Source organism: Tenebrio molitor, chromosome 2 (genome assembly GCF_963966145.1).
Source record: "Tenebrio molitor chromosome 2, icTenMoli1.1, whole genome shotgun sequence".
NCBI classification, from domain to species: domain Eukaryota; kingdom Metazoa; phylum Arthropoda; class Insecta; order Coleoptera; family Tenebrionidae; genus Tenebrio; species Tenebrio molitor.
In genome coordinates this window covers 4,808,622-4,833,015 of record NC_091047.1, presented here as the reverse complement: position 1 = coordinate 4,833,015, position 24,394 = coordinate 4,808,622, and the positions used below count along the sequence as shown (strand labels likewise).

Genomic DNA, 24,394 nt, shown 5'->3' with positions numbered 1-24,394 from the left:
GGAAATATTTGAGATGCCATCGAGGCAAATACTTGTTAAAGACTATATTTTTTCAATATACAAAAAATGGTATTTACATAACATAGTAAAAAAGTGAAAATTGACAGTAAAACTACTTTAACTACATATTAAAATTATTATTAGAAGAAGCATCGATTCTAGAGGAATTTCTTATATCCTGCAAAACCTGCATTGTTTTCAAACGGAATGTAATTTTTTGATCCGTATTTAAACCTCTAACCAACGGAAGTAGCGAATAAAAAAATGCCAAATCTTCGTCTTCTTGAAGTGGACTCTTCATCGCCTTGACAGCATCCGTCAAATTCATCAATGCATGTTCCATGTCAAGTGTTTTTCGTTTCCTTGCATGTACACTACTAATTTGAGAGGGATTGCGTAGTTCTTCTTCTATATCAATATCATTTGCTTTTGTGTTGACTTCACTTATTTGATCTGCTCGATCATGACTTGTTTCGTTAACTTCTTCAAAACTAGCCTCGGTTGTTCGTACGTAAACATCACAATCATCCAGTTCTGTCTGGATTTCATCTGCATAATCCACTGAATCATAACCCAGTTCATTGCTATTATCTTCAGAAGTAGCCTCACTAGTTTCCAAGCGGAGACCAGCATCGTCTGCTTCTGCTTTGGCTTCAACTACGTTATCTGTTTGATCATCGGTGTTATCTTCAAAATTAACTTCAGCAGTCGGTAAATTGCCAACTCTTGTATTCTAAAATAAACAAACACAGGGTATTACATTTATTACTACTCTATCTACCTATAACAGATATTACCTTATTTATTTCTGCATGGCCTGCAGATGATGACCCTTCACCAGATGCTTGACCTTTTGGTTTACATATGTTCCTAAAAATTGATTTTGTTTTTGAATATTGTATACAGGGTGTAATTGAAATGCACGGAATAATTTTAACCACGAGCTACTGGTTTCATGTAGAACTCGGAAAAAATATTTAAAAAATTCTATGTCAAAAAATAAATTGACATTTAATTTTTGAGGTACAATGTTTTATAATTGCTTTTAGTCTTCTACGTTGTCCCGCAACCTCGTAGGTAAAATTTCAGCACATTTTTAAAATACACCCCGGTATTGCTGCCTCGGCCGCAAGCGGCCTCGGCGACAATTTTTCGCTCGGTACGTTAAAGAATGATTTCGCGGCCTTGATATACAAATAACTAATTTTGCGCGATTGAACTCTATTTGCTATTTGCTTGTTTACCACGTCCGTTTCCAAGACAGTTTCCAGAAAGTGTTAACAGCTTGTCTTCAACTTCTGTTGTCCAAAATAAGCTTCCTTTGACAATTGGCAGTTGTCATAATTCTACTTTGAATATTAATCTTAATAAATAAGTTATTAATTATTACATAAATTTTTCGTATCCCACCTCCAACCGGCGGCACGGCAATTTTGCCGGAGTACATACACTATTACGGATATTACTATCAAGTAAAAATTATTATAATAATTATTAATTTTGAATAAATTTCCTTACTGTTCTAGAACGCCAAAATACACACTTACCTACTGTCGAGTTTATCGTTAGCAACACAACTTACTGTCTTGGAAACACACGTGGTCAAAAAGGGGATTTGCCGCGACATTAGCATTGTCAAAATTTTCATACTCGGAATTTTCCTTGTCTTCTTGCAATTGAATGTTATTTTCAACACAATCTTTTTCAGCTGTAATTGAAGACTTGCAACCTCCGTGTCTTTTCAGTCCAGGGTCTTCAATTTTATTAGCTAACAATGCACTTCGACGAAACGAGTTACCCGTGTAACCGGCAGGATTTTTCAATTTCAAATATTCGGCTATTTTGGATGGCCAACTCCCAATTGTACCTTTTCCAATTACTTGATTTGTACATTTCTCGTTACGATAATTTAAGAAGAAATGAGATGATTTTGCGTGACTCGGACGAAGGTTTCTATATTTGTAGTAGATATCCAAATAATGAGCTTTTTCGTCTGGTTCGTTAATAACAATAAATGATCGCTTCTTTTGTGGAACTTTTACAATAACTAATCCCTCACGTTCCTCAAAGTCTTCAATTCTCATAGTATATAAATCCTCTCTTCTGCATGCCCCAACTATTCCTAATATCATTCCGACCTAAAGAATAAAACAATCATTACCTAATGTAGGGTAGGGTGGGCCACCATGAGACATGGGCCACGATGATACATTTTAATATTTTCGCTTAGGTAAGACATGTCCATCTATCGGTTTGGTGATAAATTATGCTTTACATGCTGGTTTGAAAATAAGATCTCTTAGTGCCGCATGATCAGCTGCACTTGAGTTTGTGACGAATGTACATGTTGGTATGACCTTTCTTTTTCGCGCCAATTTTTTCGATTCTTAGTTCTGTGCTAAATACTGAATATAAAGTTAAGATTCTTACATCCATTTTAGAATTGACTAGTAGGCTTTCTTTTGTACCTAACGCTTTAATAAAAACTTAAGTTATACTAGATAAAAATACAGTTTTTTCCAATCATGCACAGATGGGGTACCATGAGACAGCGACCATTATGCCCAGCAGCAATTACTTATTTTATGTTTAAATATTTTGTATTATTGAGATGTCCAGAGGCCGTAAAAGGAAAAGCCAGACAATATGAGAAGGGCCATACGACAAGTTTTAGTCGGGGAAGGCAGAGCGAAATTGTCACTTCGAAAAGCAGCAAAGAAAAATTAAGTCACTTTTCAAACGTTACAGCGATATGTTACTTTTAGCATTTGTTGTCTTAGACTTGCATTAAATAATTTTTTTACTTAAAAATCAGGCTTATTTTTAAATATTTAATCATGTCTCAAGGTAGCCCTTACTAAGGGCCACTATGAGACAAAACAAAAAAAAATTGAAATTTGAATAATTTCGTCGTAGTTCACATTTTTTCACAGTTTTCCATGTTTTTGCATTCATTTATGATTAACTATAAACGAAAAATAGTTTGCTCCATTATTTTTGAAAAGCTACGGCGATTAAAAAAAAAAAACTTTTTCCGTCTCATGGTGGCCCACCCTCCCCTACATACAGTTATTCACGAGAGACTTCCGATGAAAATTTCGTTGTATGCAACCCATAATACAAGAAACCCCTAGAATTTGATATTTTGTTTAATTCGAAATAAGTTAGCAATCCAAGTAGCTAAGATTAATCATGACACTTTCTCTTTATTGAGATTATGAGCAAAAGTTAATACAAGGTGATTTACGAGGAATAATGAGCCCGACGGAATAGAAAATGCAATCCGCAATTCATCAGGAGAAAAACCCGGACATTTACCGCTTCGATGTCCGGCTTTTTGTTGCAATGTTTGTGGGTTGCATTTTCTATTCCGTCGGGCTCATTATTCCTCGTAAATCACCCTGTATAAATGTGAAAATTGACATGACAGACAATAAGGGCCAGCAATCGTTGATTTCAGTATTACCTACTTTTTATAAATTTAGGAAGCTAGAAACCATTGGAAATTGTACTTTCGGTTGTATATAACGAATTTTTCATCGAAAGTCTCTCGTGACTAACCCTGTATATCACTTGATTGATATAATAAGTACAGTGAACTTACCTTAAGTGCAAGAAATTTTTTGTCTGGTGCTTCAAGTAAAAATTTAGTAAATTCTTCTTTGGTGAAAATATTGGCCTTTTTTGGTCGATATCCCACATTCTTTTTCTTCAAAAAAGCAATTACCCTCGAAAACTTGGATATATCAACAGAATCGTGAAGAAAAATTGTCGACTTTAACATCGAGTATTCAGCCCACAGGCTACTTGGTGATTTTAATTTCTCATTTCTTATCACGAAGTACGCCAGTAAAGATTTTTCGTCAATATTTAAACATTTCTTGGTGGCCCAATTTTTAAAAATTTTATAAGTGTTTTCGTAGCGTTCTTTTGATTTCTCAGGAATCACCACATTCCAAACTTCTTCCGCTACATCTACTTCATTTTCAGAATCACTACGATCACTCATTTTGCGAAGATAATAATTCTTGTTTAACGCGAACTGTGTCACTAATATTTTCACAAACAACTGCACCGCCGGTAACTGTTTGCAGATTGCTATAGAAACGCAATACAAAAATCGACATTAAGCTACGCGATGTGAAGGGTAATACATTCCCTATTCTGCGAATGGTTTGTAATAAATATTCAATCGCGCAAAAAACGACATACCATACGCATCACGAACGTCGAGAACAATGTACCGATCGCAGACAATAATAATTATAGTCGTTGCTGCGCTCCTCCTCCAAACAATTGTCTTCGATCGGTACATTGTCCTTACCGTTCTTGATACTTACCTACTTAATATTTAATGATCTACTATTATGGAATTATCCATAAGGACCTAAATGAGTTTTCAAAACTAGTCGATTGGAATAACTGAATACTTTTCATTCTATATTCTATTAATAATAATGGTAATGGTGAGGTTGAAATTCAGTTGAAGGTCCTGCTAGTGCGCAGCGCTATTGCGCACAGTAAAATATCAGTATTATGAAGTGAAGGACGTACACTGTTGCCAGGTTTGCGGTTTATTTCATTTATCGAATGACCATAAGGTATCGTATGATTATGGATTACAGATCACGGATCAGGTGTTTAAAGTTAACCTCACTTTATCCGTTGTTTATGTTTTTACTCTGCAGACTGACCAGTGACGAGTGGTGCGTTCACAATACAGTATAGAAACCTTCAGATTGTTTGTAAAAAAATGATTTTTTTCTTCCAATTAAGTATGTTAATTTAGATGTGTAATTTTTTGCATCGACAAATGTAATGATTACGAGTATAATGTAACGACAAACATATTTAGGAACGATCATTTGTTTTTAAAAATTAAATTAGATATTAAATTTCAGTAGTTTAGAAATTTTTAAATGGCAGTTACACCTGGGGAAATATCTGAGATAACATCGAGGCAAATACTTATTAAAACTATATTTTTTCATTATACAAAAAATGGTACTGAGATAACCGCTTTTGAATTCAAAACTAACCGCCAATGAAAGCTATAGAATTACCGGCGTTCGGTACCGTCGGCGACCGCTTGGGGGCGTGGGTGAAAGTCGACAGGGGATGAACGGCCATGTTTTTTTGGAGGGCACTTTTTTCTTGACCGCTGAGTAGTACAGAAGTACCGTGTATTTTTCTGTGCGCTAATTGTGCGATTTTAGTTGTTTTTTTTTATTGAACTGTGCTAAATGTTGCTGTCCAACTTCTGTTTTGAACTAGGTATGTGCTTGGGGTACTAAAATTAATTCTGCTTCGCGCGAAATGTAGTTTAACAATAATAAGACACAAATGGGTCGCACGTGGGTTTCCACCATGTTTTACAAAATCCACATTTATCTCGACCATCCCCATGTATTATGTTTTAACATTATAAGCTTGCGAAGGAGCGTAAGGCAGCCTGGTTCTAGTTTTGCTAAATTTATAAAATTGACGGATCACGTTTTCCTTTTGTTGTCAAAGCAGGTTTTACAATTCACTAATTTTCCTAAAAGAAAATGACTCCAAGTTTTAGCGTGGGTCTGTGGTTTTCACTTTTTATCAGCGCACTCCCTCACTTTGATCCCCTTTCTAATTATTCCGAGTGACGCTTTTGGTGTAACAAGTATTTATTTATTGCTTAACATTTTTAATCAAAATTTGAAAGTTTCCACTTTCCATCCCGGTAGCAACCAATTGGGTTTATATTTCAGGTATCTGCGCGGGCTTTTTCCTTATCCAGGGATCTTCTACATTTAGGTATTTTCATCATTTAGTCCTGGGGCGCCCTCCAAGGGGGGGGGCCCCCTTGTCGATGATCCGGCTCTAATAGGCTAGGGTCGACTGGACTGTGTTTTTTTTGTTTTATTGTTATGTATGTGTTATTGGTTGTTACCACCTTTCCATCCCAAACTGAAAGTGTTCTTAGATTACTCCGTCAACAAAGTTTTGTCGCGGTTTCGTTTACATTTTCCAGTTACTGTAAATGTCAATTCTTCCTTATCGCGAGGGTCTCTCTCTGTTTGAGGGGTTTAGTTGCTCCTAACATCCAATCGTTGAACACGACCCCGCGGCCCCTCGTTTAACATGTTGTGCCCCAAGAGAGACCCGAAAACCATAACGCTTGGCGGGGCTTGCTGAATGCTGGTCCGCAACGTCGCTCATGGTGTAAGTTGAATCCGAGTTCCTTGGCACAGAACTTCCGGAATGGTAATCTGTTCTCGAAGTTTGTGGTACTTGACAAGCGTCGTTTGTTTTTGCTCTGAAATAGTCATATTCAATTCAACCGATGAACTTAGAGTACCTCCATTTGTTGACTTAACGTAAAGCAGTTAGGATTTTTCCCCTTAGCACTAAATCACGGGTAGGCGGGAAATGATAAAGTCGTAAGGATAGGTACCACAGACCCCCGGACCACCCAAAGCCACTCACTCCTTCTACAGCGTATCTGCCGTATTTTGTAAATTAACTTGGAAAAGAAAAAACAGAACATGCTGAAGTTCTCGCCTAGTGCCCGCTCTCGCTCGAACGGTCCGAAGTAACTGTTTTGTTTGTAATGTACATGACCCTCCTGTTTTTTTCTGAATTTGAATTGTGTTGTTTATGAAATCAGTTTGCTCAATTCTCACTAACTGTCCCGTCCACGTTGTCACTTCGGACTTGTTCATATTTTTAGGAGAGGTTTTTAGCGGAGCCTCATTCAGGGGTCTAGGGGGATGGCCAGAGCTCACCATTTTCCTAGAGTTCTAAATGAGTAGTCTTCTCACATTTGAGGAGACTTGGGTGCCCTCTCCCGAGACGTTTTATTATTCATAAATCCCGGCGTTAACGAAAATCATAACTGTGAATAAATAGCTGGTTTTAATTATTGTGTTGTTTTATTTGCACTCTTCTGTGTGGTTCACAAACCCTGTTGGAACGAATCTGGTAAGGTTTAATTTGTATTAAAAAAAAAACACACAACGTAGGGAAATTAACTAAGTACGATCACGCGCTCTTGGCCATTTTTGAATTTCGCGGGTGTTATTTTCATTGCATATGTTGGTAGAAAAAAAAATGAGATGGACGCTTGGTGGGAAATTTGAATTACCCACGTGGTTCATCACAGTACATAACATAGTAAAAAAGGAAAAAATAACAGTAAAGTTGCTTTAACTACATATTAAAATTAGTATCGGAAGAAGCATGGATTCCAAAGGAATTTCTTATATCCTGCAAAACCTGCACAGTCCTCAAACGGAATGTGGATTTTTGATCCGCATTTAAACTTCTAACCGCCGGAAGTAGTGAATAAAAAAATGCCAAATCTTCGTCTTCGTGAAGTGGACTCTTCATCGTCTTGACAGCATCCCTCAAATCCACCGATGCATGTTCAATGTCAAGTCTTGTTCGTTTCCTCGAATGTACACTATTAATTGGAGATGGATTGCCTAGTTCTTCTTCTATATCAATATCATCTGGTTCTGTCTTGACTTTACTCACATAATCTGCTCGACCATGTCTTGTTTCGTTTAGTTCTTCTTCTTTTATATCAATTTCATCTGCTTCTGTCTTGACTTCACTTACACGATTTGGTTGATCATGACTTGTTTCGTTAACGTTATCTTCAAAACTAACCGCAGTTGTTGGTAAGTTAACAGCACTATCACTCACTTCTGTCTTGATTTCATCTACATAATCCAATGGATCATGGCCCAGTTCCTTGCTATTATCTTCAGAAGTAGTCTCACTAGTTTCCAAGTGTACATCAGCATCGTCTGCTTTTGCTTTGACTTCAACTATATTATGTGTTTGATCATCGGTGTTATCTTCAAAATTAACTTCAGCAGTCGGCAAATTGCCAACTCTTGTATTCTAAAACAAACAAACACAATGTATTACATTTATTACTCTATCTACCTACAATAGATATTACCTTATTTATTTCTGCATTGCCTGCAGATGATGACCCTTCACCAGATGATGCCCCCTCACCAGATGCTTGGCCTTTTTGTTTACATTTGTTCCTAAAAATTGATTTTGTTTTTGAAGATTGTATACAGAGTGTCCCAGAACTGCCTCCCCAGAGAAAGAAGGGAGTACATATTTGTGATAATTTTAAAGAAAAAAGTCCTATCTCAAGGGATAATCTAGAAAAGACATCCTAAACTTGACCAATCCAGAGTTGAGAACCATCAAGGCAGGAGGACGAACCTCTAGTATTGGTGAAATTGAAAATTTTATAACTCGGTTATGTGAGCCAAAGAAAATTTTATTTTTTGTTCGACACTGTCAGAATTTGAGAATTTTCTCCTATGTGAACGGGTTTTGATAAATGTGACAACTTGTCAAAACGAAACGTCAAGCTAATTTTAAAGGTTTTAAGCGATTTGGAGTCTTTTTTGCTGTCGGCACATGCCTGTTTTCTGAGGAGGCTGTTCTGGGACAGGCTGTCATATACCGCGCCTTCAAATAAATTCGGAAATAGAGTAGGCTATGATTTATTTATTTTATCTAGTAACGGTCGGCAATAGACGTTTAATACGTGTATTGTGCTGACCAAGGTCACTGCTGTACCTTTAAAAATTGCATGTAATACCAACTTCATAATAAAATCACAGCCAACTCTAATTCCGAATTTATTTGAAGGCACGGTACATAATGGTTGGCGTTGAAGAGTCGGTTGTCGTTGTATTTTTAACAGAGTAAAAATTATTTCGCTGATAGGGACGGATGTGTCAGAAGCTGGGGTGGCAACCCAGTTGGGATTTCCAAAAATTTGACATGATCTTGACAGGACAAGACAAATGGAATTTATTAGAGGTTATGCCCGTTTCACATTAGAAGACTTTCCGTTGCGTCAAAGAATGACCTTGACGACCAAAATTTATTGCTCCAGACAGTATATAATTGATAAAAAATAACGAAAAATGCGCAAACACTTCAACAAATACGTAGTTTTCATCAATAATTCAGACAAAAAATAGTCAAAATAAAATGACACATCATTTTATCATTTTACCACAACTGTGCTTTTTTCACTGCTTTTATTTGGGCTATACGTCTATTTTTTCTATGAGCTGAAGGATATTTTTTTATACTGTTCTTCTTCAAGTTCCCCATTCTTATTAAAAACAATAAACTAATAAAAACGTGAAAATAAAAAATAAAGCACAATCGACACTACCACTAACACCATAACCCCAGATTTCTGATGGTCTGATGCACGTCTGATGCTTACAGCTCTGCGTCGTTTCACGTCTAAAGTTGCCCAAAGAAGTTTTTAGTGGGAAGACGCGACACCGTTTTCAATAACGCTGACGATGATTGTACGGCAGGCTTAAAAACCAAGAGATAACACGATTGCATATTACGGTTTGGACGAGAGAAATTCGCTTAAATTTGCATACGACCACGAATTTTAAGAAAATAAAGAAACCATTCCATTATCTCAAAAATTATTTAGAGATGTGTTTGTATAATACAACGCAGCTTCGTAGAAAGTTAGGTAATTCCATAACTGATTGCTATGGTTGATTCTCGTATTGTCAAAGTAGGTATTCGACCTGAGTGCCAGGGCGCAGGTAATTTGGGCTCGGCCGATTAGGAAAAATTCGGAGAAGAATTATTATACATATTATTCATGAATCCCAAATCGTACGTCGTTACTTGAACTCCAAGCTCCGATAAACATAGCTTGAAACACAGGTTACATCTCGACATATTAATTGCAAAAGACATACGGATTCAAATCCATGGATGATTCGATTACAAATTAATTACAGATTAAAAAAAACTAAAACAAATCACTTAAAATTAAATATACAATTTATTGTAATAAACATTCTTATGAGATTATAAGTGAATATTTTTTAACTTTTTAACTTTTCAATGTCAGATTTGATTTATAAAAATACAACAGTCTGGTAAGTATTGTTTAGCGACACTTCCCGGCTCTGATACTGTTATAATAAGTAACTCACCTACCGGACTCAAATTGATAATTTCCTAAGAAATGGCCATTTGGCTTGGCTTATAACTGTCAATTTTGTCATTTTTTTTTCATGGAATAATAGCAGTAACGAACTAACTTTACCTACAGTTCATAGAAAATCCCATCCCATTACGGTATCTGCATTACCTGATTCGGGTTTTCCTATACCCAAGGTGAGGTTTTTTCCAAGTAGACACAGTTTACTAACTTTAATGAAATTCAAAAATGGGTTCGAATTACTAAATTATAATTAATGTAAGGTAATAACATTTTAAAAAACTATCAGAACGTATAATGTAAAAAATTAAGTAAGTTAAAAGTGTGTGAAAAATAATTTTGAAATTAGCTTTAGAAAAAACATTAATGAAAAATAAAGTTTATACTATGTAAATTCCATATATCTCACTTATTATAATTATAGTCCTTTTTTTTATTATAGTCCATTTTTTTTATTACAGTCCGATGAGCTTAGTCCGAATCAAGAAATCGACATGACCTGCGTCTGCTTTCGACATTTGACAGCAGTGCATGGTGCTACCAATATTTGATAACTATTTATCAACTAATAGGTAATCGAGTTTTTCGATGCAAAAGTTATGTTGCTTAAATTCATTATTTTTAAATACAGAGAATAGATTCGATTTGTAAAAAAAACCGTCAATTGTTGTGCTTTTTTAAAGCGTAGATTAAGTGGAGCATGTTGACAGCTAACCTAAAATTTAGAGCCAAAAATGTTACTTTTTTCTTTCTTTGCAATGTTTTACATCAAAAATAGAATTACGTAACGATTCCTATTCTCGAACCAAATATCTAAGGACACCCTTTGCTGAAAACAAACATGTTCAATTATGTTCCGATTAAACATAAACAAATGTCATTCGTGTCAAACAGCGGGAAATTCAAACTTTACACTGTTCTAGTGTTTTTTAAGGTATTTGGATCAAAATTTTGAAATAATTAAAACGCTCGAACATAGAAAACAACTTTGTCATCCTGTAGAAATATCGATCCCTCTTTAGAATTGAAAATTAAAGATGTTAATTACGCACAAAAAATGGATGTTTTCTCGTGTACATTTTCGGTACTGATAGAGATGAGTGGTTTGTGGTTCATCAGTTGTTTAAATGTAACCTCACTTTTTGCGTTGTTTGTGTTTTTAATATCCAGTTTGAAAAATCAGTGTTTTTAAGACGAGTGGATCATTCACAATCGACTCTTCAACGCCAACTTCGACACAAAATTTAAAAAAAACACCTTTTATACCTAATGTCGCAATGTTACAAAAAACATTGAACACAATGAAATGGCGGAAAAACACTTTAAATAGACAGAGCCGCAAAAACGTGTAAGAATACTAGATATGGATGAAAACGTGGTACTAGCAGCTGTGATACCAAAACTTTTTGCACCTCTTTAGCGTTGTAATCGAAAACTTTTTAATCTTACTATTCTTCTAACGTGATATCAGTGGCGTGCTCAACTTTCGTGCTTAAACTGTACATGACATTTCTACCCTCATGCGATGGTACGTATAGCGCAAAACATTCAAAAATCAAAAACCACCACCTGTTGCTTTAGGTTGGTGAAATTTAAAAAACCCTAGGTAGATACGGCTTCATTTTGTACACCCTTTACAGTCTGTCAAAATTGGGCGCGCTTTATTAGAAATGTCAAATTGTGAAAATGTATTGAAAATACTTTAAAAATAGACTACAGCGGCAGAAATTTCAATATTGTTGAAAAAGGAAAAAATTTTTGCCTATGGTGAGTGTCGTAAGAACTTTAATGACACAGTTCGTTTTCTCGTGGAACACTATCCAAATGTAGGCTTTACAAAATGTAAGGTTATGAGAGCCGTCAATTTATTTGAAGACACAGGAAGCGTACGTGAACTAAATTACCTTGCTAAAATATCCCGATCGTGTTTTAGTCCTTTATGGAAGAATTAAAGCATCCAGTATGTATAATAAATTACGTCCAAATGTTGTCTTTAACTTTGTAAGTGTTTGTAAGGTTAGCAAGATAAACGTCAAATATGTCACCTGCGCTTCTGCGAAAAGGGATGATCAAAATTCTGCAAAATTGCGCGTTTGTTTCATATGCGTCTACGTTTTTGCATTTGCAACCACGTTTAACACAGTTTGTTGCTTTTTTCTTGCAAACCAGATGTCTTTCAAGGACGAATTTTTCCCAACAGCATTTTTTATTGACGATCAATTTTTTACGTAAATCTTAATTGATTCAACATTTTAAAATGGCATGTAAAAATTACGTTTTTAAGACTTGGGTGATTGCATTAATGGGATTTTATTCTTCATCGTCTAAAATATCGGCATTTTAAATTTCACAAAAATCCGCTGTAAAGTTATTAGGCTCGAAAGTCTTAGCTGAGACACCCTGTATAACGTAACATAAACATACCTATTTATTTTTTGTAGATCAACTCGTTCCTTCCTAGAAGCAAATTTGTCGATAACCTTTTCATTAAAATTGTTAATTTCTGCCACAAACTTCGTTTCAACGGAAAGCATAGATAAAGCCGTTAAACGATCTTCAGACATTGTATTTCTAAGAAAGGTCTTAATTCGTTTTAAAGTTGAAAAACATCGCTCGGCTTCGGATGTTGGCATAGGAGTTGTTACAACAATTTCTAATAATTTTTTTGTTTCTTTTAGTGTCTCTTCTAAATTGTTTCGTATTATAAATTTCAGTAGGGGTAAAGCACCACTTAATTCTCTGCAATCATTCCTGGAATAAATAACTGACAGCTCCGTTCTCAGTCGTTCTTTGTTAAGCGTGGAATAAGCTAAGCAAGTAGTTGTCAACTTGTCATCAGGAAATTGGGTGCAATAGTGTCCAAAATGATCAGAAAAGAAAAGTGATGCGGCTACCAGATGATCTTTAAAAACAAATCTATCTTTTGCACAAGTCACAATAGTATCACACACTTCCAAGGCAGCAACTCGTTGATCAAATCTGCTATTGTTAGTTCGTTTTCTTTTTCTTGGTTGTGGTTCAGTACAAATATCTGACGCTTCATCAATGATTTTATCAATAATATTTCTGATTTGGGTTATATTCTGTTCGAAATTATCTACAGCAGTTTTGACTTCTGTTGGATCGCTTGTTCTCTTTTGAAGTTGATGAAATAAAATGTCAACATGAGGCATGATATGATGGAACAAAGTCAGCCAAAAAACGAAAACAGAATCTTGTAACATGCGTCGAATAGCAGAAGCTGCACCGCAGACGGTTTCATTATTGAAATGTTCTTCTATTTCTTCCATACAGTCAATGAGGGAGTCTCTGTTTTCAAATACAACGTTAATTGTACGTATGTTAAAATTAAAACGAGTTGTTGTTCTCCCAACAATTCTGTTTAACACCTCCTCCACACGTTGTGGTGCGTTATTAAAAAAAACCGGAATATCTTTCAAATTTGCAAAAAATACACGAACTTGACTATTGGCAGAAGCAGCTTTAGACATAACTAAGTTTAATTTGTGTGCATAACAGTGCACGAAATACGCACACGGATACTTGTGTTTAATTTTTGCTTGAACACCTCCATTTTGCCCACTCATTACTGCTCCCCCATCATAACTTTGTGAAATTAATTTGTAAGGGGAATTTCCTACTAAAGGATCTACGACATTCAAAATGTTAGAACTAAGAGTTCCAGCATCACATTTTGCAGGAGTTAAGTAGCTCCAAAAACGTTCAACTGGTTCACCATCGCGGATATATCTGACAATGATCACTAGTTGAGAACGTGCCGTTACATCTGTGGTTTCATCCACTATAATTGCTATACATGACGCTTTATTAATTTCTATGATTATTTCTTCATGACAAACCTCAAGCATGCAGTCTAAAAGATCGTTCTGTATTTCCTTTGATGTTCCTTTAAATACAGAAGCAGTTTGAAGATGTTCGGCTAAAGCTGCATCAAGCTCGGCAGAAAAATTTATTAATCCACGAAATATGCCTGGATTTTGAGAAGTATCAGTTTTATCGTGTCCGCGCAATGCCAATTCAAAAGCTCTACAAAACTTAACACAATTTATAATTTTTGACAGAACGTATCTGTTTTTTGCCACATTGTCATTATGTTTCTGTATATTTCTCCAATATTCTGAATCTAACTGAGATCGTATATTAACTGATCCCAATAGTCCCAATTCCATTGAATTGTACAGATGTTTTTTGGAGTTTTCATGTGTTTTTATTTTTGCACCCAAGTGTACTAAATCAATTACTCCTACGTGGGTCCACGCTTTATCACCACCAAAGAGTAAACATGGAAAGCAAAACAGAGCATTTTTCTTGTTGCAGCCACAAATCCAGTCATTTCTTGTATAAACTTCTTTATTGAAGTGACGTTTAAATGCTCTTCCGCGACTGATACCGCCTGCTTCAATGACGATATCAGGTAAAGGTCGACCTCTCCTTTTTAAATCAATTTTTTCCGCGTAAGTGTATTGCCCAAATCGCTTAATGTTAATTAAATTGTCAACAACATCCATTGTTAGAATTTTAACAAAGCACAAAAGCACAATTTTAACACAAACACAGCACGTTTTTACACCGCATGAACTGATGCCTTTGCAGCTCAGTTTCTCGTTCGATAATGAATTGTAGACGCGTTTGCGGTTGGAAGGAACTGCGAAGAGGTGCACAGCTAAGCTCCAGTGGCCCAATGCAATAAAAGCCGCCCAGCTGCGGCACCGACCACAAAAATTATTTGACTTAATGGAACTCGTCTCGCGCGTCACAATGGAGCATAGCAATCATTTTCAAGGTAATCTTGTAGTTTACGTCGCCCAAACTGCGCATCGATTCGCGCACCGTGCTAAATGTGTTACAGCATTGCCAGACTTATTTATTTGTATCGAATAAGAGAAAATTCACAATTAAGATCACGTGACGGTGATTTTAATTATACAGTTATACTCTGTGCAGGAGCCCCTCTACCACCCATTGTTTCGAAACAAAGTTAAAAAAAGCACCAAAGACAAACTAAACCAGGGAAACAGATCAATTAACAAACGTATTGGAGTCGTACACATCCAACTAAAAGACGCGCTTAATCCTAATTAACATCTGGCAACAATGCAGAGTCTATGGGGCTGCGCGTATGAGATGCGCAGTTTGGGCGTTCTGCAGCTCTGCAGCAATTATACCATAGATAAGAGACAATTATACACCAACCGCCCCTGCAGTATGTTGGTAACTATAAATTATGACATTTATTTGATTCAAAATAAAATTCAATTGCTTTGAATTCCGTTCATATTGTTTGATTAGCAGCACGTTTCATTTATTTATTGATTCTTATTATTTTTACTTAAACATGCCCAGAAAAACAAGACTATAATAAACACTTAACCTTAAAATTACAATTCTCCACAAATTTTACACTAAACAACGTTGCCGATAGTATTTACCGAGGAAAATGCGACGTTGGTGGTTTTTTGATTTTTGAATGGACTTTAAATGCAAGTGGTTTTCAAAAATGGTCTGAAGACCCTGGGGTTTTAATATTCTGAGTGAGTTAAGTTTTATCGCCCGAGCGAAAACACCTACTTCTAATCAATTTAAAATTCTCAAAAAATTCAGGATTGATTGTGTATCACTGCAGAACAATCTGTAAAAATTTCAAAATTTTTAATCAACAGGTAAAGATTTCGTTTTAATTCAATAACCGCTACATTAATATACATAATTTTTCATTGAGAGTCCTTTCACACATTTAGGAAAAATTTGGGTGTCATTAAAATCATGAAAGCATCACAGGTTGTTGAAATAAATGGAATTTGATATTAAAGTGCAAAATTTAGCTATGATTTATTATTAAATTGGGCGGTCAGTTCCACAAAAGAAGTTGACGTAGGTTGTTTATGGTACCCTTTAGGGGCTTAAGAATTACTAGAAAAGTTGTCAACAGATGTTTCCCAACAATGAGATATTTATTTATGACACTGTAGCTGTAAATCTTGGTAATTTTTCGCTCTTACTGTTAAAATTGGAATAATTCAAAAACGAATAATTTTCTTTTGATGCGAATTTCATAAATGTGTTCTTTGAATTAATTGTGAATTATGAGCGTGTGCGAAAAAAAATATTTTTTTGCTCAAAATCGATTTTTTAAATTTTATGGCTCTGAATGAAGTGATAACGGAAAATTGATTGCACACATTTGAAGTCTTATATCAAGGGAATGTAACCTTAAAGTTTCGTAATTTTTATTAATTTCTTAATAGGGTTAATCGTGCGGGCGGTAAAACTTAACTCACCGTATAGCCGTTGTAAATTTTATCCGTCATGTGTAGCGTTTATTGAATGTGCGTAGAAAATTCGTTGTCTCAAATATGTACTACTTTACAATAAATCATATCTAATGAATTAGAAGTTGGAATTATAATCGTGCATTTGATTATTATTATTACTGATAATGGAGAAAATGTATAAAATAAACAAGAGGAACATTTTATATTCGTAAGAATGTGTAATTTATCAGCTTTATTGCCAAACGCGACGCCACTGTTAAGCAGATTGTTCGCGTAAATGTCAAAGAAACGTCAACTATGTGCTGTTGTTAACCTACAAAACAACTTTTCGGCAAAGTTTACGGACGTTTCTTGCAATAGTAAGCAACAATTATCCAAGAATAAGTGATCACATTGATTTTACCATTGAAAATAAAGCATTATAATTAATTTTTAATCAGTGAACTGCACACTACACCTACACGTATTTATTCTCTTGCTGTAAGTGTTTTGGAAATGTGAAAACACTAGGTACAGCATCAGGTTTTAACAGTTTGATGGAACAGCCTGGTCTATTCTTGTAGTCTGTTTCTAAAAAGTGCATTCCACAGATCCTACTGGTCTTTGATGGAGACCAATTTTCTCTTTTGATTGCTTGGATCCATAAACGTAGAATTTTAGGCCGTTTAAAAGGAAACCTAGACAACAATTTAAAATTAAACTAGTAAATAGTACAAAACATTGAAGTCTGATAAACAGTAAAATTTTCTTAGTAATCATTGGTATATTTACGTATGAAAACTTATTTTAATTCTCGAATCCTGTAAATTATTGCAACCGGAAACAACACAATTCAGGACCATTTTAGAACTACAGATGAGCACAAACACGATATTAGTCCGAAAAACACTGCACACGATAACGAAATGACTGTCAAACCGGTATATTTAGAGAATAAATAGGAAAATAGGTAAAAGCGCTATCTACGGTACACCTGGCAACCAACGCAACCACTGTTAAACGAGACAGCGACCCAAATACTACACAATAAAGCTGTCTTTGTTCATGGGCGTGACACAACAACTTCGAGGTAGGCAACCAATAAAACTGCTGTGCATAGCAAGTATACATACGTGTATCAGCAATCTATGAGGAACTTTTCCATAACACAAAAGACGAAAGACAGTCGACTGTAAAAAAATCGAGTACATCATAAAATCAAGAGCACTAATTTTCTTATCTTTTTAACACACGTAAATCATTTGTTTCTGACTTTAAAAGTAGGTACTCGATTTTTTTGCAATCGACTGTAGCACTCTTGATTTGTTTTCTTTTTGATCACTCGGTACAGGCTCGAATCAAAATACACGGTCATATTTAAACCTGTAAGTCCTGTATACTCCGCAATCAAAAAAGTAATTGTAAAGAAAAAGGGATAATGTGTATGACAAAAAAGGAGCTTCTTATCGAAGGACGTACTATAGTCGGCGCGGCGACCCAGTGGAGTAATAAACCATTCTAAAAGTAGTAAGATTTAAATTTCTTGCACAAAACTCAAATTTGGTGAGGCAGTGTAAATCAGGCTTTTCATGATGTCGCTACTAACTATCACGTGAACACCTCGTGACTATGGGTGCGTTTTTTTGCTCAACGGAAGAATCTGCCACTGTCAGAAGTGTCGTTTTATTGGTCGCGGAAGATTCTCTCCGAGCATCTCTCTTTTCTGCCATCAAATTAGATGGCAGAGAAAGCAGGAAAGTTGCAAGGTTGCAAAGAGTCAATAGTGCAACCAAAACGACAAAAATGTTCATTTAGCCACATCCTCTGCGCAGAATCACACCTGCCTTTTGTTTAACATGTTGTATAATATCATATTGTTACTGTTATTATTCATGACAAAAAAGTAAACACTTATTACTAATGAGGTTATGTGTGTCTGTGGACTGTCAAAGACAATGCAGCAATAAAACGTCCGATTTAGCGACTGTGGGAAGTTTCTCTTTTGGAAGAATCTCCAACTTCTAGAAGATTGCAAAAAAACGCACCCTATAATACTCCACTAGTTCGCCGCGCCAACTATTATACTTTTATGAGGGTTGGAACAGCCCATTGCTGTCGGCCGTCATAAATAAATAACTCATATTATTGAAGGTTCAGAAACATTTAAACATTTCTTACTGGGGGTCTTCAAAGCATTTCTGCAATTTTTGCGAAATGATAAAAAAAAAGTCGCTCCGATGAGAACTGACATTTTTTTTAGTTTTTAAATAATCATACCTTGAGTTTACTTCACTTTTCATTAAACACTGTTTTTTCACAAATCTTTGTAATGTTCTTTGAGTGCATTTTATGATACCATCAGCTGTCAGTTGATTATACAAAATGGAAATAGTGGGAACCGTGTTATTTTTGTACAATTCATCCACTTTCTTTCTGATCAGATCAGTGTGGGTTGGTGTCAATTTTACAAACATTCCTTTGTCACATCTTTCTTTCCTTTTTTTAGGTCCATATTTGATAACCTTCCACACGGTTGATTTTGGAGTTTCAGTCACTTCTGCAGTTTTTTTCAAGGCATGTGGTTCACCATCGCTTTTTAATTTGTTGTATATGCTCAAAATATATTCTTTCTCTTCATACGATAAAAATTTGCGCGCGCGATTTACGGGCAGTTGATCCAGTACAGGTTTTGGCGGTTGATCTAGCCTAGCTTCTGCTACAATATTTCCGTCATTGTTGTCAGCATCCCTTATGCCCTCAAAATCATATTCCCATTGTCTCCACATGCTGCTTTTTTTTCAGTTTGCACTATTTCACTCACAAAACACACTGTATATATGTAAATAAATAGACACAATGTAAAAACACAAATATTTTTGAATAATATGCTTGCTGCTTGCTGTCACCGTTAAAAGTATTTTCTCTTAAAATTGTATACCTATTTTCAACGTTATTACCGTACCGTACCGTTATTTGGGGGTAACTAGTCGTCCTAGGTAGGTACCTAGAAGTACCCGGAAAATCCAATAATACATTTGTTATAGAAAGGGTCAAAATTCCTGGTAGACATTATAAAATTTCAAGTACGGACAAACAAGCTGCAAACGTTCGAAAAGTGCCGAAGCAACTGAAAAAAGCGAGTATAGTATATCGAGAGGAAGGAAGGCGCCCTATACTGATATAGTAGGAGCAAAAGATATTGGAAACGCATTATAAGATAAGCCGATTGCCTCTTACAATGGTTTATGGCTTGTCCGTAAAAATGTCGTAAATACAACCTGTTTTCGGTCGCTGCAGAACGCTCCGAATGTTTGTAGCGTATACTCTCGTGTCAAGAATAAATTACTCCCTAGGATTTAGGGATATTCGTTACTAGGTTGCCATAAATTTGGTTAGGTTGGAGGCTATGTGGTTTCTGGTGACAAACAAAAGATATCCCAAAAATGTAAGACAGCAAATTAATTGTAGCAGTTGCAAATGACTAATTTCTCGCTAAGTGATACATGATTTTTCATTTCACAATTAATTTTGATTACTGGCGGTATATTTATTTGGATTTAATCTCTCAATTCAAAGTAACCAACCTTACGCATTCAAAATAACTTTTGAAAATTCTACTATCCGTTTATTAAACTCCCGCACTGTCAGTGTCAGGTTTTTGATTTTTTTTTGGAGTGTATCTATGGTGAGATAGCTTTTCATTTGCCTGTACACAAAATCTAGTTATAAAAACGTCAACAAGAAAAGTTTGGTTATGTTAATGGAGTAGTTTTCTTCTAACCAAACAATAATTAACAATACCCTTCTTCTCTCTGACCGTTAACAGTATTCTTTTACATTTCATATCATCTTCTTGTTCAGTCATTTCGTGTAAGTAATACTTTGAATGAAAGAAAGCGAATTTATTTAAACTTAACTTCAAATTTGAAATTTCAAATTTTTGCGCCAACGTTAAAGTAAAAATTACTAGTCTCAGAATGGCAGTGCGGCAACTTGCAAACACTTTGACAGTGCGGGAGTTTAGTAAATGGATAATAGTTACACACAACATGAAAAACGTTATTTCCCTAAAAGTTTGAATTCTAGGGAGTAATTTATTTTTGAAACGAGAGTAGGCTAGTGTATGGGTACAAGTGGCGCTGCCTGGCGGTCGCCATCGCAAACTGTTTCTAGCGTCTTTAACACGTGTATAAAGCGGCAAGTTATAGTTTTTAGAGATTTTATAAACAAATTGTGTGCCAGGAAGTGCGATTTTGAATTATTATACACTCCTAATTTTTTAAATTTCTTTAAAAATTGTTTCTTAAATAAGGAGAAACCTTTTCCCAAATTCTTATTAACTTATTTAAATTTGTATTTGTAAATTTAAATGAATCTTGCCTTTTACGAGCATTGAGCTGTGCACCTTCTGATGGTGGTTTTCCTCCATATTTATCTGGGAAAATCGTTGGTACAAAGCTTGGGCTGTGCGGGTGATCTGATTTTGCATTACCGATAAAATGTCGACTGCAAACGAACGAATACTTTGTAGGTTGCCAAGGTGAACCGTCAGGACTGTATAAAATAAACATTTTCATTATTAAAACTAATTCTAGACATCTTACAAAAACTGCAGAAAAGTGTAATATTTAAAAACTTTCTATTTGATGAAACACTTACTTCACTCGCCGAATAGCCTTGATCCATTTGTTGCGTTGCTCTATTTTATAATATATCGTAGGAAATTTGTAAAATTTTGTACCGGGGGAATTTTTATAACTATTGGTGCAACCCACAACGCAACATAAACTACCACTTACTTTCGGCGCCATTTCGAAAAAAATTCGAAGCCGCGATGTTTTGCCAAGTATTATGTCGCACAAAATACTATAGGTACACTTATGAATGTAATGAAAAGTACTTTACTTTCCGAAATGCGAGTACGAGCTTCAGTGCACAACACGTGGTTTATTTATCAAAATATAACCTGCCACCATATGACGCCGCGCTTGGTACGGCGACGCGCTAGAAGACAGTTGCGACGGCTGCCACCATGGGCGCTGCTATAACGCGTTTCGTTAACCACGCCTCCATGCACACAGCGTATAATGGTCCGTATTCGAAATTTTGTAATGTGTAGAGACCGCCCGCTCTAAGAACAGCACAGTGAGTCATGCGAATCTGACAGCTAGAATCATACCAGCAGCGCACTTCACTTCAAATAATTTAACTGACATTGGTACATTACCTGTGTGAAAAATACTGTAAAACTGTGTATCTCTGAAAGTGACTAATTTTACAAAAAAAAAACCTTCCAACCCTCATAAAAGTTTTAGTACGTTACTAAGACCTGCATAAGTCATTTCCAATATTTTTTGCTCCTACTATACCGGGTGAGTCAAGTTTTACCGCCCGCACTATTAACCCTATTCAAAAATTAGTAAAAATTACGAAACTTTAGGGTTAGATTCCCCTGATATAAGACTTCAAATGTGTAATCAATTTTCCCGCATTACTTCATTCAGAGCCATAATCGATTGTGATGAGAAAACAATTTTTTTTTCGTACACGCTCAAAATTCACAATTAATTCAAAGAACACATTTATGAAATTCGCATCAAAAGAAAATTATTACTTTTTGAATTATTCCAATTTTAATACTAACAGCGAAAAATGACCAAGATTTACAACTATAGTGTCATAAATCAATACCTCAGAAGATCCACCACGTCGAATTGCATTTTGTCAATGCCTTCTTCAATAGGTCGTAATTGACCAGTTTTATGGCCAGCTCGTTCACCGGACTTAAACCCTTGTGACTTTTTTTTGGGGCCATTTAAAACAGATTCTGTATGAGACTCCACCAACATCTAAAAAAAGAGGGCAATATTTTTTTTCATTTACGTAGGCGGAAATTGTATCTGCGCATGTACCGTGAGCGGTAATGGAAGGTAGAATACAGCCTAAGGGAGTCCGTTTCGGCTCAGGGACGCGAGGGCCGCGGGTTCTATTCCGGGGTGTTGGTCAGTAGCGCGCCGCGGTCAGTTTACCCTTTGCTAGAAGTTTGACGGCCCCAAAAGGTACAGGACACTTGCGCGCAAATGAGGGATTAAGATAATAAAATACAGCTATACCGTTAAACAGGTAGAGTGCATTTCAACGAGAGGTACACAGGCGTGGCTACCCAGATGCGCCAGATGTAGGGGAAGAGCGACCCAAAATCGAGTGCATTGGCGTAGTCCAGTTTTATTTCTGTTTTTACTTTCACAACACAGAAAATATTAGATTTTCACAACCGGGATTAGAAATCAAGTTGTATGACATAAAAGAGAAGACGGTGAAGAACAATAACCTGGCTGTGATTTGCGACAAAATGGCGAAAAATCAGCTGTTGAAATTAAATTAGAAAATTCCCTGGAAAGTACAAACTAACGCCGCTACTGTCTAGGTAAGCCACGCCACCGTAAACCGAAACAGATTTCTGCGCAAGTTTATAGACGTGTACCTCTCGTTGAAAGGCACTATAGGACTACTTATTGCCCTTTGCATTGCACATGTTTCTTTTCATTTTGCTATTCTTAGTAAAATCTGTAGGTAAAGTCGGGTTGTTTTGTGGAATTCTGAAATTTGAGAAAATCTTCAGGGGGTGGATAAATACAATAAATAAAATTCGAAATATGTATAGGAAGCGTTACAAATATGTAACCAATTTAATTAAGTTCTACATGTAAGAATAATGCTATCTACCGATCTGATTTTGTAAAAAGTGTTTGTTACCAATATAGCAAGAAATAATATAAATATTTCCCCTAACATTTCAGTGTTTTATATAAATCTGTTACCTAGGTGCGATTCGCAGGTAAACTGACCGCTGCGCGCTACTGACCAAAAGCCTATTACTACTTGGCGTGCAACTGTCCTGTAGGATTAAGCCCACCCGTAGATTTTTCTGACCGCGGCCCGCAAGTGACCCATGCCCCTATTCCGACCCAGGGCGAAATTAAAAAAAAAAGGCTATGTTCTATTTCGTGATTCGGAAGTCACGTTAAGCCATTGATTCCGGTCTATTGAGTTGGTCATCATGCCTCTCATAGATTTGTAAACCAGTCCTAGACTGGGAAACAATTTTTTTTTTTTAATATTAATGAACATGATTTAAAACAACTACATCAAGGAAATGGAAGATTCAAAATGTAATTATAAATAGTTTAGATCAACACTTATTTTATTGAACATTTAAATAAAACATTTTTTTCAATAATTAAATTTGACAATCCAACTCGAAAATTATTAAACATGGGTATTTATCAACTAACCTCTCTTTCTTTTTCCTAATGGATGGTATGCAGCCTTTTTTGAGCACTCGAATGCCTCCTCCTGCTCTATTATCAATAAAATCATCTTCAGTGAAATGATCAGAACAGATCCTGTTTGACATGTAAACTTCATGCTCTTGCAGCCTACAGAAACTGATCCATTTTCCTGCCACGACATCATCTTTTGGAAATCTACAGTGTATAAGTAGTTAGAACACTTTTTTGAATGAAAAAATTAATTATTTATCTTACCGGTGAAAGGAAAGATCCCGACTTGAATTATCTTTTCTACAAATAATACATCGGTACACCATGTTTATATTTTTCTCACTGCACTTATTTACCACAGAAAATAAATAAAACAAAATTGGATGTGTAGCGTTCAGCATAAAGAGTTTACAGTAAAATTACAGGAAAATTACAACTGACTGACCGCATATAGTACGACGAAACGAAAGTGACAGCTGCGCTGCACGTGCTGCTGCAAAAACTGCATGGACCTGCGTCTTATGTATATCGTGGACCTGCGCAATATCGACTTCCGCCAACGAAAAGGATAGCTATATCGTTTCTCCTTTAGATGTTGGTGCGTTTTCGGTTAAACTATTAGCAGTCCATTAAAGCGCACCACTTAAATGGTCTAAGTAAAATTCTGACATGTTGATGAGAACTCAAGCTTCTGTGGCTCGAAGGGCACCCAAGAGCGTGCATCGATAACGGATGGCGTCATTTCGAACATTTAATTTAAAGGTTAGTGCCCTTGATCAAGTGTGCTGCGTAACTTCAAGGTCACTCTCACTCACTACGAATACAGAATTGGTTTTTGC

General features: G+C 35.8%; 1 protein-coding gene and 2 long non-coding RNA genes across 6 annotated transcripts; all 3 read right to left on the bottom strand.

The window, feature by feature from the left end:
* Positions 1-31: 31 nt before the first annotated feature.
* Positions 32-5,132, bottom strand: LOC138124256 (uncharacterized). The gene is made up of 4 exons (XR_011157084.1): positions 3,605-5,132; positions 1,651-2,138; positions 798-870; positions 32-733 (listed from the first exon to the last, which is right to left on the bottom strand). It is a non-coding gene; the product is annotated as an uncharacterized lncRNA (long non-coding RNA).
* A 661-nt stretch (positions 5,133-5,793) lies between these two features.
* LOC138124250 (peroxynitrite isomerase THAP4-like) lies at positions 5,794-24,112 on the bottom strand. Of its 4 annotated transcripts, none has more exons than XM_069039243.1 (4): positions 23,820-24,112; positions 23,568-23,759; positions 7,946-8,036; positions 5,794-7,884 (listed from the first exon to the last, which is right to left on the bottom strand). In XM_069039243.1, the coding sequence occupies exons 1-4, from the start codon at positions 23,954-23,956 to the stop codon at positions 7,186-7,188; spliced, it is 1,119 nt and encodes a 372-aa protein (XP_068895344.1). In that variant the 5' UTR covers positions 23,957-24,112; the 3' UTR covers positions 5,794-7,185. The 4 variants fall into 4 exon arrangements, 2 of the variants coding, with proteins under 2 accessions (XP_068895344.1, XP_068895345.1); XM_069039244.1 differs by lacking the exons at positions 23,568-23,759; positions 23,820-24,112 and adding exons at positions 16,755-16,970; positions 17,065-17,454; XR_011157062.1 differs by lacking the exons at positions 23,568-23,759; positions 23,820-24,112 and adding an exon at positions 12,425-15,103.
* On the bottom strand, positions 20,652-21,555 carry LOC138124257 (uncharacterized). The gene is made up of 2 exons (XR_011157085.1): positions 20,932-21,555; positions 20,652-20,826 (listed from the first exon to the last, which is right to left on the bottom strand). It is a non-coding gene; the product is annotated as an uncharacterized lncRNA (long non-coding RNA).
* Positions 24,113-24,394: the final 282 nt, after the last annotated feature.